General features: G+C 46.3%; 1 protein-coding gene across 1 annotated transcript in view; it reads right to left on the minus strand.

Moving 5' to 3' along the window:
• The window catches only part of adamts3 (ADAM metallopeptidase with thrombospondin type 1 motif, 3), a 98444-nt gene that overhangs the window by 66969 nt on the left and 18926 nt on the right, over positions 1-12549 (minus strand). Inside the window, 1 exon segment of the mRNA XM_062381265.1 lies at positions 7013-7169. Within this exon segment, the coding sequence (XP_062237249.1) occupies positions 7013-7169 (157 nt within the window).

The following is a 12549-nucleotide window of genomic DNA, read 5'->3' on the forward strand; positions in this document are numbered from 1 at the left end:
TGCTAACTACCATGTTTCTCTAGTATTGCTAGTATCTCCACAGTGCGTGTCACGTCTCCTGCCTTGTGTGTGTTGTTGTAGTATAAACAAAATGAACTCTAATAGTCCAGCTGGTCCTGAGATGTGTTCTTCAGATAGATCATCTCAGAGATCATCTTCAGACCTGCAGCAGTGAAACCCTCGTGCTCCTCTGCAGACGATCCTCGTTTACCTTTCTGTCTCTTCCTCCCTCCAATGCTTTTCATTCCTGCCAGCTCACCAAATTCCTCCTCCTCCTCCTCCCCCTCCTCCTCCTCCTCCTCCTCCTCCTCCTCCTCCTCCTCCACTCTGCTTTACGCATCTGTGTGACAAATATAAATCACAGTTTTTCCTCCTCTGCAGCGAGGCCCTCGTTCTCTCCATTTCTTCTCTCTCCCCCCCCCACCCCCACCCCCCAACACTCCATTTTCATTAGCATGTGAAAATGAAACCTAATATCCAAGTGCTGCTCCGGGTGAATCCCCGACCCGGGCACCGGGCCAGATCCCAGCAGATAAGATCTCCGGGCCACGCGGACGAGTTCAGACATTTGCTCTTACTGTAATTCTCATTTCCCTGGCATCCTACACACCCATCTGTCAACATGACTGGCTGTGTGTGTGTGTGTGTGTGTGTGTGTGTGTGTGTGTGTGTGTGTGTAGTTATAAAGGCCAATTTGGTCCAATTCATTTTGGCAGGTCCTCACTTTTTCAAATGGCTGTTTCAGGGTTAAGACTTGGGTCTAGGATTAGGATTAGGTGATCAGTGGTGATGGTTAAGGTTAAGGTTAAGGTTAAGGTTAAGGTTAAGTTTAAGGTTAAGGTAAGGGGCTATAGGCAATGCATTATGCCATTGAGTGTCCCCACAACGATAGTATATACTTCATGTTGTGGGATAGAGATCTATTCACACGTTCACATTCAGGGGACTTGTCTCTTCCTTATGGAACAAAAAGCATAAAGTAAATTATCACATTTTAGGTCAGAGTTAGTCGTAGGTTTAAGTAAAGTAAGACAATGGTGACGTTATATGGAAGTCTCTGGATTAGGGAAATAATTTCTTACTTCTTAAAATATGAATGCATTAACTACTGTCATATATACAGTGATGATTTGCGCTAGATATTTCTGAATATTGCGTTGAGAAAGGTGAATAAAACCAAAAGAAGCTATTTCTTTTATCATTTCATACAATGCAATTACTTAATGAAAGAGTGACACAGGTTCACTTCCAGCCCTCTACCTCTGTGTGCATCTCCATGTGGATGCTATTAATAATAATAACCCTCAGTTTCTCTCGCACACACTGATCTGTGAACTCTGGATCACACACAGTGACGTCCGTGGAGAAGACGGAGGATTCCCAGGAGCGATGATGACACCCGGCAGAAACTCAGAAACCTGGATGGATTGAAAGTTTCCCTCTTTTCCTCGGTACACATTCTTAAATTCTTTCCGTGAGCGTGAGCGCACTCCGGAGAAATCGTCTCATCTGCCGAGCAAAGAGCAGAATGAGCAGCAGCAGCAGTGACCAGGCGGGCGTGTCCATCCATCACCAGAACAATCAGCCCGGCTGCCGTTCTCATTCCAGGCACGTTTTCCTTTTGTTTGCACCGGAGTCCTTCTCATCCAGAAAAGCACTTTGTTCACCAAGTGCATCCCGGCTCTGTGATTGGCTCCTGTGAGTCAACAGCTGTACTGCGGGAGGAAGTCTTCAGAGCACTGATTGATGGAAAGTTAATGGGAGGTGTGGCCTAGGGGGTAGAGTACTTGGACTATGGGCAGAGAAGGTCTCTGGTTCGACTCCACGGAGAAACAACAAAAGACAAACCTGGATTGATCTGTCCAAAAATCCAAGAGTCTCCCTACCCTGTCTAGTGCCCCTGAGCAAGGCACCTTACTCCCCCAACATCTGCTCCCCGAGCGCTGTACATGGTCGCTCACTGCTCTGTGTGTCCTGCACCAGATTGGTCAAAAGCAGAGGTTAAATGTCCCTACCTGCATGACTGTGCCTTTGCATGTCTGTGCATTGGGACTCATAAATGCACCTTAATCTTAATCTTAGGTGTTCTCCAACAAGAAGGTTGCCGGTTGAATTCCCACTCTTCCCCATCTGCATGCCGAAGTGTCCTTGGCAAGATACTGAACCCCTAAATGGCCCCTCATATATGTTGAGTGTACTAAAAATGTAAGTTGCTTTGGACCAAAGCGTCAGCTAAATGATATGTAATAATAATAATAATAATAATAATAATAATAATAATAATAATAACAAAACAATCCGACTCGTGTTGGAGTCAAACTCAGAAATCTGTCTGAACTCAAACTCACGGGACAAAATGATCTCTGACGTCTTAACAACTCATCAACGATTTCAGCTCTCACCTGAGAGACAGCCTCAGGTGTTTGTTGGTAAACGTGAATCCAGGTAAAAGTGCAAACAATCATTTATAATTGCTAATTAGTATTATTGCAAATGGTCGAGCTCAGCTTCAGAACAAATAGTCTGACCAATGTAAACATGTTATAAATGTCTGTAGAGAAACGCAGTGATGAACTTAGACAAAGAGAAAGAAGAACAGGATAAAGCTGAGGGACAAAGTTCAACCCTTGACCTTGAGAAAACTATTTTATCAGAAGTTCAAGGTCACAGAGTTTCAATCTGCTCTGGATCCAGAAAGAGACTTTGAGCTCAACTTGTTTCTAAGCTCACACGTTTTTCAGACAGCGTGAGGGGAAGTGCACTTCTCTGAAAGATAAGACGTGATGTTTGTCAACTGCTCTCACAGAAGAAAGAAGTTTGACCTCTTTATCAAATGGGTTTGATGGGAAACTTACTAAGTTCCAAACCATCACAACGTTTCCAGTCCTTCGAAGATAAAGATCTCTTCCATGAATCCCGGTGTTGATCCAGTGAAGACACAATGTTCTGTGTGGTTATTAGCACCTTTCTGTGTGGAACTCCCCAGGCTCCTGTTTGCTTTCTTTGGCTTCTCCAATCACAGACATTTGTTTTGCAGGAAAGCAGAGAATGCTCGCGGCTGTTTGACTTGCAGGAGCGTCCGAGCCAATCGGTTCAACCGAGGAATCAAGCAGAGAGCCGGCGAATTATTTATTGAGATTCTTGTTTCATAAACATCAGGATAATCTTCTGTTGTAGGTGAAGCTGCCACAGGCTCAATTCCCACAGTCGAGCTGGAGGACACTCCCACACCTTCAGCTAGAAGCCGACTCCAGTCACACAGCAGATGAATGCACAGTGTGTGGACACCCGGGTTTCCTCTGGGAGAAGTTCACTGGTCTGCACGTCCTCCCACAGCTAAACCAGTCTCTCTCCCATCAGTGATGTGAGAGCACATCCTGCAGATTACAGGAGATCACGTTTTGGTCCAACAAGCACAGCAAACTGTGTTTCCTGCAGATCTCACACTCTCGGCCTTGACTCCAGACCTGGCAGCGCCTCCCCACAGACAACACACCCCAAGTAACCAGTTCCATCTGCTGCCGGCCTGGGGGCAAGTGCTGCCTGGAGCCCAAACACACCAGTCAGTAAACTGGGAGATCCACAACTGACAAAGATACAGAGCCTGAGGCTGAAAGGAGAAGCATCTCCAGGAGGAGACGACTACAGACAAACATAAGGTGGGATGAAGATGCTGCTGGTGCATCCTGGGAGGAGACAGTGGATCAGTGGTGGAGGAGATCTGTGAAACCATTAAAACACTCCGATACCAGTCAAAAGCTGGCAGTGAAACGTTAGAATCACAGACACACATCTTGTTCCAGTGGATCCTGTGACTGCAAATCTCAAATGCTCTTCAGTAAAGCTACCGTCAAACGTCTTTTACACCCCCCCCCCCCCACCCCCCAAGTGGCCCCCAGTTTAATGAGGAGCTGCTTCCAGTCTGAATCTCCCTGAAGGAGCAACAGGAGCAGATCACATGAATTATCTGTGAACAAAACAACTCACAGCAGCGACTGGGAATCAATCAGAGTCACAGAGATCACAGAGGCCTGGAGGTCTGCTGGAGACGACAGGAAGTCCACATTCACCACAAACACAACCACCAATTAAAAAGAGCAATCAACACAATTCAGACTCTGTGTTTTTATATAACTTAACTTAACATTGTTGTGTAGATTTTTACATTTTCAGACACGTCCAGGGGGATAATTCCAGGAACATCTGAGAATCTGAATCTCTAGGTTTATCATGAAGTGAAACATCCACAGTCTTTGTCTAATTGTACATGTTAAAGTGTCCGTCACTGTGAAACCAGCAGCAGCGGAGGAGCAGTTTCCGGCTCACAATCTCACTCTGAGGTCACAACAGGAAATCAGAGGGGGAGCAGTACCCCCCCCCCCCCCCCCCCCCCCACGCTCCATTTTAACTCTGTGTTTCCCTGTTGTTTCTTATCCGTCTGAATCCTGGAGCTCATCCAACGGCCTGATGAACAGGAAGGAGAAGCTCTGATGTCGACAGCAGCAGGTTAATGGAACCACTGAGGGAGAATTAAACATGTTGTTTTGATCTGGGGTTGCTGGTCCGAGTCCCGGGGAAACACTGACCCCATGGAACAGAAAACAATTCAGGCTGAATTCTAACAAGATGAATAAAGACAGTAATAAAGTTCATCTCCAGCCCCCACTTCTGTTTATTACATGAATGTTCCCCTGTGGATCAAGCTTCACGCCGTCACAGCCAAGTGGAGCTACTATGTGATGACGTGGGTCTCGGTGGTTCGATTCCCTCACCTCCACCTTCTCCATCCTGCACCAGGAAGCATAAAGGACAAACTGTCCCTTTAACTTCTATCAAGCTGAACTAAATCACTCACGCTCACATTTTACATTTTTAATAGTCAAGTATACAACCCAGGAAATTGGTTTTCTACTACAAACATGCTCCGTCTTCACATTCAATGAGATGCTTCATTTCTGCAGAGGAGCAGCAACTGGGAACCAGTGGAAGTGATTTTCTAAAGGAGAGGCAGCAGCAGCAGCAGCAGGACACACATCATGTTGAATCTCATGTTTCATCTCCATGTGAGGAGGTGAGCGCACAGTGCAGTCACAGAAACTCAGGAGAGTCCTCTTGGGATCAATGCAATCAGTCCAGCTTCAGAATGAATCCCCCCCCCCCCCCCCCACACACACACACAACCCCCCCAGAGAGACGATCATTTACAGACAAACAGGACAATTAGGATTTAAAGGAGCGAAAGTGAAATATTCATTAGACAAATGAAAATTGAGTGTAACAGAGTGTAAATTCAAAAATACTTTCAATTATTCAAACTCGACAAATCGACTCATTATCCCAACGTGGTGTTATTGCCTCACTCAGCGTGTGGGGAACCAGGAGCCGTGACTTATTGTAATGTCAATCTACACTGTGAATAATATTTCTCTTTCTTACAGATATGGAGGAAAAAAATGATGTGGGACCAAAAACTGAATCAATCTAAAGTGATCGTACGTCTGTCATGGTATGATATATTAACATACTTGTGTGGACTGGAAGTAAAACAATAGGCTTCAATATCTTACTGTAATATGAAACTGCAGGATGAATAATAAAAAAAAACAAGAGCCAATTTCAATTCACACACGGCAGCAATTGTGTTGATGCTAATTCTTCTTTTCTATCCAGACAAATAGAAAACTGTGAGGTCACTCAGAGAGTCGGTACGTCCACAAAGCTCAACACTTACTTAAACTCAATCAATCTGAGCAGCCTCATAAATATCATCATCTGGATCCATGAGTCATCCTCTGAGAAGTGAGAGAAACACAACTCTCACAACTTTAAATACACTAACAATGAATTCCTGTCTGCCCAACAACATTTAACTGGTTATTTCTTGGTAATGTTCCAATTCTGGAAATCAACCTTTTGGGGGGGGGGGGGGGGGGGGGGGGGCTCTGTCAACAACACCACAAACTCCTGTCAGACTTAAGATAACACCGGGTCGTAAATATTCATTGTGCTCGTTGTCTCATATTCGTGTTTATCTGACACTTATTAAATATTCAGAAGCTGCTCTTTGAAGTTCTGGAGCTGTTCTGTCCAAACCTTCCCTCGTTCATGAAACCAGACGCTCTGTGACGTGTTAAATCGATCATGTGATGACAGCTGCTGCCGCCATCCGACAAAAATCCAATCAGAATTTCCTTAAAACTGTCGGATAAATAATAAAAAATCACAATAATGAATAATCCTCCAGCGGCTGGTGGGACCTGTGTTGTCACAGGAGAGGGGAAAGTGAAACGCAGTTTGTGTGATTGCCTGAAAATACTTTGCTCTGTGAAAATCGTTCCATTACAGCATCAGACCAAACGTCTCCAGCGTCAGATGAGCTTTTTTAAGAAAATGAAAAATGTCATGTTTGTCAGAAGCTGCAGAGAAAAGTGGAACTCCAAAATGTTTTCTCTCACATCGACAATAAGGTATAACAGCTGTGTGTGTGGCCGTCAAATAAAAGTGGATATACCGAGTATATATGTGTATATATCCATATATATATATATAGATACATTCATTAAGTCTTTAAGCTGATTAACTGTAATTAGTCACATGAAAGCTCTTGGACACGAGGAAGGTTTTTTTCCTGACGTAAATCTGCTTCACACTGAACGTGACACATTCAAACGACGAAGAGTCCAAACTGGGTGTTTACAGAAAACAGTCACAGCTTTAAACATTGATAATTATAACGTTAATAACAGTGTGGGGGGGGTGCTAATAGAAGACCACATGTGCGTAAATGCCCGATGCAACATTTACTGAACGTCATTCCCTGACTCTCCTTGCCACACAATCCCTTTTCATCTTCACTGTATAGTAGCAGTAGTATTAGTAGCAGTATAAATACAAAGAAGGAGCAGATGGAACTCGTCTTTCCTGAGGGACGAGGCTCCAGGGAGGTTCTAGTTCCCAGGACAGAGACTGTGATGCTTCACCACGTGAGCACAGTGGTCAGTGGAACTCCTACCTTGCAGCTGGTCGTCCAGAGAAATGTCCGAGGGCCCCTGCATCACGGCCGACCTGCGGTACACCACGTGGACCCGGCCTCGGTCCTCCTGCTCCTGGGTTCCTCGCTCCAGAGGCTCGATGAAGTACTCATCAGAGTCGGTGCGGATCATCCCCGCCTGCGGCACCACACAAAGACAGATACACAATCAGTGTGTGTTTGACATCAGGACAAAAGGTTCAGAAAGAAAAACAAGAATAAGACCTCAGACCACAGATGAGGAAGCAGACAGTTAAATGCATTGAATAGAAACAGAGCAGCTAACTATTCATGGGTCTCGGCGGTGAGCGGAGAGCATCTAACATCCCCGGGGCTCGAGGAGCAGCCGGGGGTGTTCAGGTGAGCGGGGAGGCCAAGCGGTCGTGTCACGCAGGAGGACGACGGCAGCGTGACGAGTCTGAAGGTTAGAAAACTGAAATCTGACTGGGATGAGGTGTGATCCGGAGTCACACAGAAGAAGAATTCATAATGTCACTTCCTTCAAGATCCATTCAACACCAGAGGACGCTGAAGGTCACAGAGCTTCTGCAGAAACCAGTGACACACATTCATACTATAATGATATATATTGTATATAACTATACAACAACACAAACCAAGATCTGATCCAACGTGATGTTTGTTCTGGAGCCAATCTGTTTCCACTGTCGTTCTGATTCTTCACCTTGGCGTGTTTTCAATTACCGGCTGTTTACCACAGCAGCCGGAGCCGCTGCTCAGGAGACTCGGTGTCATTAGCGGCACATTGGGAGGAGATTGCTCTGAGACGCTGCCAGCCAGCCTCAGATTCAATGCAATAAGAAGCCGGTCATGTCTGTGTTTGGGGGGGGGGGATGCACGGCACGGTGTGGCTAACACAATGAAGCCTGCATCAACACACACAGCAGCCGGTTGATGGAATTCCACTTTGCCGAGCCGTCTGCTGGTGCTTTCTGTCATTAGGGAGCGAGTGCAGACGACTGAGACCTTCACAGCTTTGTTTAAAAAGGTCAATCTGGACAATCTGCTCATGTGGGCGGCGCGACACTCGGTTCGAGCCCCTGCAGCTTCCTGGCTGGAGACAGGAGCCGCGCTAAAGGGTCTTTAACAATCAGGCCCGGTCTATTAGAGAGCTGGTTGCCTTTGGCAGAGAGAAGCTGGTGAGCACCTGTGCAGAGACAGAGCCGCCTCTCACCGGGCTCCAGAGGAATGTGTTCCAGCTCGTTGGAGTCCAGCTCCTCGGCTCCTCAGCTCCTCGGCTCCTAGGCTCCTCGGCCACTCGGCTCCTCGGCTCCTCAGCTCCTCGGTCCCTCGCCCCTCCGGCCTTCTCACTAACTCTCTGTTGCACTGAGCACATATGGTGCCGTGCAACCAACACGCACACTGAACTCTTTCCCAACTCCCACAGTCCCCGACGAACCAACCCCCCCCCCCCCCCCCAGCCCACCCCCCGTCCTGTTTACATGCCCTGCTACCCGGACTACACTTTGAGCTCTTATTTAACTTTACATGTCCTGAAATCCTCCCACTAATCGATCGGTGTGTCACCGGATTAGAGTCGAAGCCTCAGCCTCCAGAAAAGACCTGCTTCCCATTTCTCTCGGCTTCACGACCACTTTACATCCAACATGTTCTGCAGGTTCTATTTGAGGTCAACAATCTACAGTGTGTGTAATTTCAAATGAATTTATGCATTTGAATAAATACACTTTACAGCTGTCTCCAATTCATATTCTGAAATAACCCATCTCGAAGACAGAATAAATAACATCGGGACAGTCTGAGCAAAAAACACGAGTGACGATTTGCCATTTGCATTTAAATTGGAGGGGCCCCTCTCTTCCCTGTTCCTCGCTTATCGACAGTTTCCGGCTCTTTCACCTCAGAAGTAACATTTCTTCACAGCTGATATTTTTCCAACACGTAAATAAATTGGAAAATAGAACATGGCTGTACGGTGAAGGCTTCCGTGACCGAGCACGTGTTGCTTTGCTGATGGAATCACAACGACGCTCTAAATGGATGTCAGCAGGGAGGAGAGAGAGAATCTGAATACTGGAGATAAGAGTACATCAGCGTGACGTTCAGCTCACAGTGGATGAATGTGACAGCGGGGGGGTATCTAAAGGGACGGGGTGCAGGAGGAGAGACTGTTGACACGTCCTCCGACAGAAAAACAGATTATACCGATTTGAATGGTTGAATAACTATTTCAGATCAATGACACGGTTTCCACGAGACGGTGTTTGAGTTGTGAAACAGATCAACTGAACCGGTTGAAGCCGGGATGAGCACTTTGAGTTTTGGTGAGTTTTCCAAACAGGAAGTTGTGTTTTTCATTGATTTTCTGAGCGACACCTTCATGGATCTCGATGAAGGATCAGGATCTATGAGTGTGTGAAGCTCGGTGTAGTGTCAGGGGCTGTCGGGCCTCGTGGAGGTTGGAGCTCCGCTGAGTGACAGACGAGTTATGACTCTAACGTCCTGGCACCGTGTGATTCCTCCTCATCTCATCGTGGATCGTGTTATTTGTCTAAAACCTGCCGACGCAGCTCAGAGACAGATTTTAGATTTTCTAATTATTCCTCCCGTTGCACCCGTATAAGGACATCCTGTCTCTGTCCCCGGAGCTGCCAAACAGAGTCGCCGGGTCTCGAGAGGAGAGCGACACGTCGACAAGCAAACTGGAGGCAAACAGCACTTTCAAATTAAACCTGAAACGAGCCAGGATGTGATTCACTGATCCTGTGAACGCAGGAGGAGAGAGAGAAGTGATGGACTCACAGGCCGGAGATGTAACTCCTCCGTGAGGTCGTGCTTCAGTGAGGAAATGAGAAAGAGCAGAAGTCTGACTCTGGTTGTGAATTGAGATGTGAGTCCATTGAAGGGCCTTTTGGTGTCGTGCATGAATGGAGATGACTCATGTTGGTGCCACTCGAAGCTGCTCCACACAAAGACCCTGCACTCGCTTTGTAATGAAGATCTGCCTCAATTCAACTGTCATTAAATTATGCAGATTTAGAAAACTCTGGGCCGGCAGCGCATAAAGAATCAATATGGTGGATATCAATGATTTCCAAAATCTCTTTAAAAGATAAGACTTTGTTAATCCTGTAGAAAATAAACAGAAACCATTAAAGAATATCAATGAAGCATCATCCATCAAAACCCCTTGTTTCAATACAACGAAGGCTGCAACTCATTATTTACTATTATTGATTAATAATCTAAAACCATTGATATCCCCGGTTTCATTTAATCTAAAAACCTCTGAACCGTGTTCCTGTTTGTGTATTTTGTCGTCTCAATAGAACCTGAAACAACGTTAATGACAGAACTCTCATGATCTCTTTGTTTGGTGGAATCAAAGATTTCCTTCCATAAACTCACACAATGGACACCAGGGGACATTTGACCCAGTCGTGACCAAATCAACTCACAATCATTGAAAGAGTTTTTACTATATTTAGACGCACTCTCACAAACACACACACTCTCTCCGACGTGAAGAGCAGAAAGGGAAACGCAGAGTTTCTTGTCGTACTACGATAACAATCAGATTCTAATTACAACACACTTTCATTTGTGTGCGTTTTACTCGAGCTGTAGAGGTGAGGTATTTTCTGCTCTGCGGTCCCTCGACTGTCTGGTGCTGCAGAACCTTGTTGCTCTGAACCTTCAGCTCCAGACCTCTGGAGGGTAAACGATGCAGATCTGCAGGAGGTTTCATTAGAGCCTGAACTCTGTGGGCCGAGTGTCACCGTGACCTTAACGTCCGGGACACGGTTCTGACGGATCTGTCTCGGGTCGCTGTGGCCTTCAGGAGAGGACAGAGGACTGTTCCTGAGGCCTGGGCTGCACACGTCTTTCATATCTGTGAAACTAAAGATTTGATCACCTTCATATCTAAATTTCACTCAGGAACGTTATATAAATCCACCGGTGGTATTAAAGGCTGTGAATCACCGGAGAAGAGTTGATCATGAGTCAACTCTTCATCTCAACGTCCTCGTCTGTGTGAGGGAAATGAAGACGAGACAATTGATGAAGAAAATAAAGAAGTAAACTGTGGACTGTGAGAAGTGAAACTCCCTCACTCACAGAGAATGATCTGGTAAACAGAAGTGACGTGGACGGCTGCTGCGTGCGTCAGTGCAGCACCATGATTGTTTTACCTGCAGTGGTTCAATGTATAATTATCCGTCACTAACAGAACAGAGCAGCCAGAGGAGCTGAGCAGAGGCCAGGGACGGACCAAGTCTTTACGGGGCCCGGAGCAGCTCTTACTTTGTGGGGGCCCCTTTATTGGTTTTATCAGTTGTAGCTGACGTGTGAAAAATAAACAAAATAAACAAAAAGACCACGAAGATGTGATGTGTCAGGTGATGTAAACACGATCATGTGGAGCTAACATGTCACTTCCTGTCTGCTGCACCCGGCTGCTCCACCTCCCGCCTGGAGGACGTGGAGGATTCGATGCTGCTGTGAACGCGTCCGTGGGGAAAACCTCCAACTGTGTTGTTCACTTGAGAAAAGAGAAACTCTGGAGAAACTCCGTGGCCAAGTCTCCAGGTTTCAGGTCATATTTCTGAAAACATCTCATATTTCTGAAGTCTATTGTGGGGCGGATCGAACTCTCTTGGGGGCCCTCTAGGGGCCACAGGGGGTCGAAGCAGGCGATCTGTTAAAGCCACGGGCGGCTCCGCTCAGAGGAATCATCCGAAAGTACAAAAATGTAAATATAACGAACCTCCTCCTCATTGGTGGAGTTTACAAATCAAGTGATCCACTGATATTCAGAATGAGAAGGAGAAGAGTTACTGAAAACACACAAGAGCAGAATCTCTTCCTGTGCAGCTCTACTGCAGTTTTATAACTATTATTTATTTATTTGTTAAACGAGCGATACGCTGCTTCTGATGATGTTCTTGGTCGTGGTTCTCACAGAACTCCCTGAGAGCAGAGTCCTGAACCAATAACTCAGGAACGTTTTGATGTGTTCACTCAATAACTGAGTAAAGTTTCCGCTCCATTAAACTATTGAACTCGGCCGACAGACTCATTTCATCTCTAGATCTTCACGTGTGTTTCCAGGCTTCAGAATCGATGCTCATCCTGGACCTGAGATCATCTGCTGCCGGTCGGCTCCACACAGAGTCCGGCCTCCTCGTCTGTGACCCCTCCCGTCTGTTGTTGAATCACTGACGCAGGTCATTCGCTTCAATACGATGAAAGTCTGTAGAGTGGAGCTGAGGAGCATCTGAACTGCAGCGCTGCCATTGATTCCCGGTCAGTCGCTGATTGACCTCTCGATTCCGTCCTCTGGCGAGCGCACGGTGTCTTACGATGGACATGGGACACTTTCTGATGAGCAGAGCTGGAGGACAACTGCACAACAAACTAATGCACCGTGCACGTCATCATCGTTTAGACAGTTCTAATGAAGGGAGTCGTGACTGTGCTTTTAAAGACATTTCATTTCCATCCAGTCAATCACACGTCCGTCCACCAGCTGATGA

The sequence above is a fragment of the Platichthys flesus genome, chromosome 3 (genome assembly GCF_949316205.1).
Source record: "Platichthys flesus chromosome 3, fPlaFle2.1, whole genome shotgun sequence".
NCBI lineage: Eukaryota > Metazoa > Chordata > Actinopteri > Pleuronectiformes > Pleuronectidae > Platichthys > Platichthys flesus.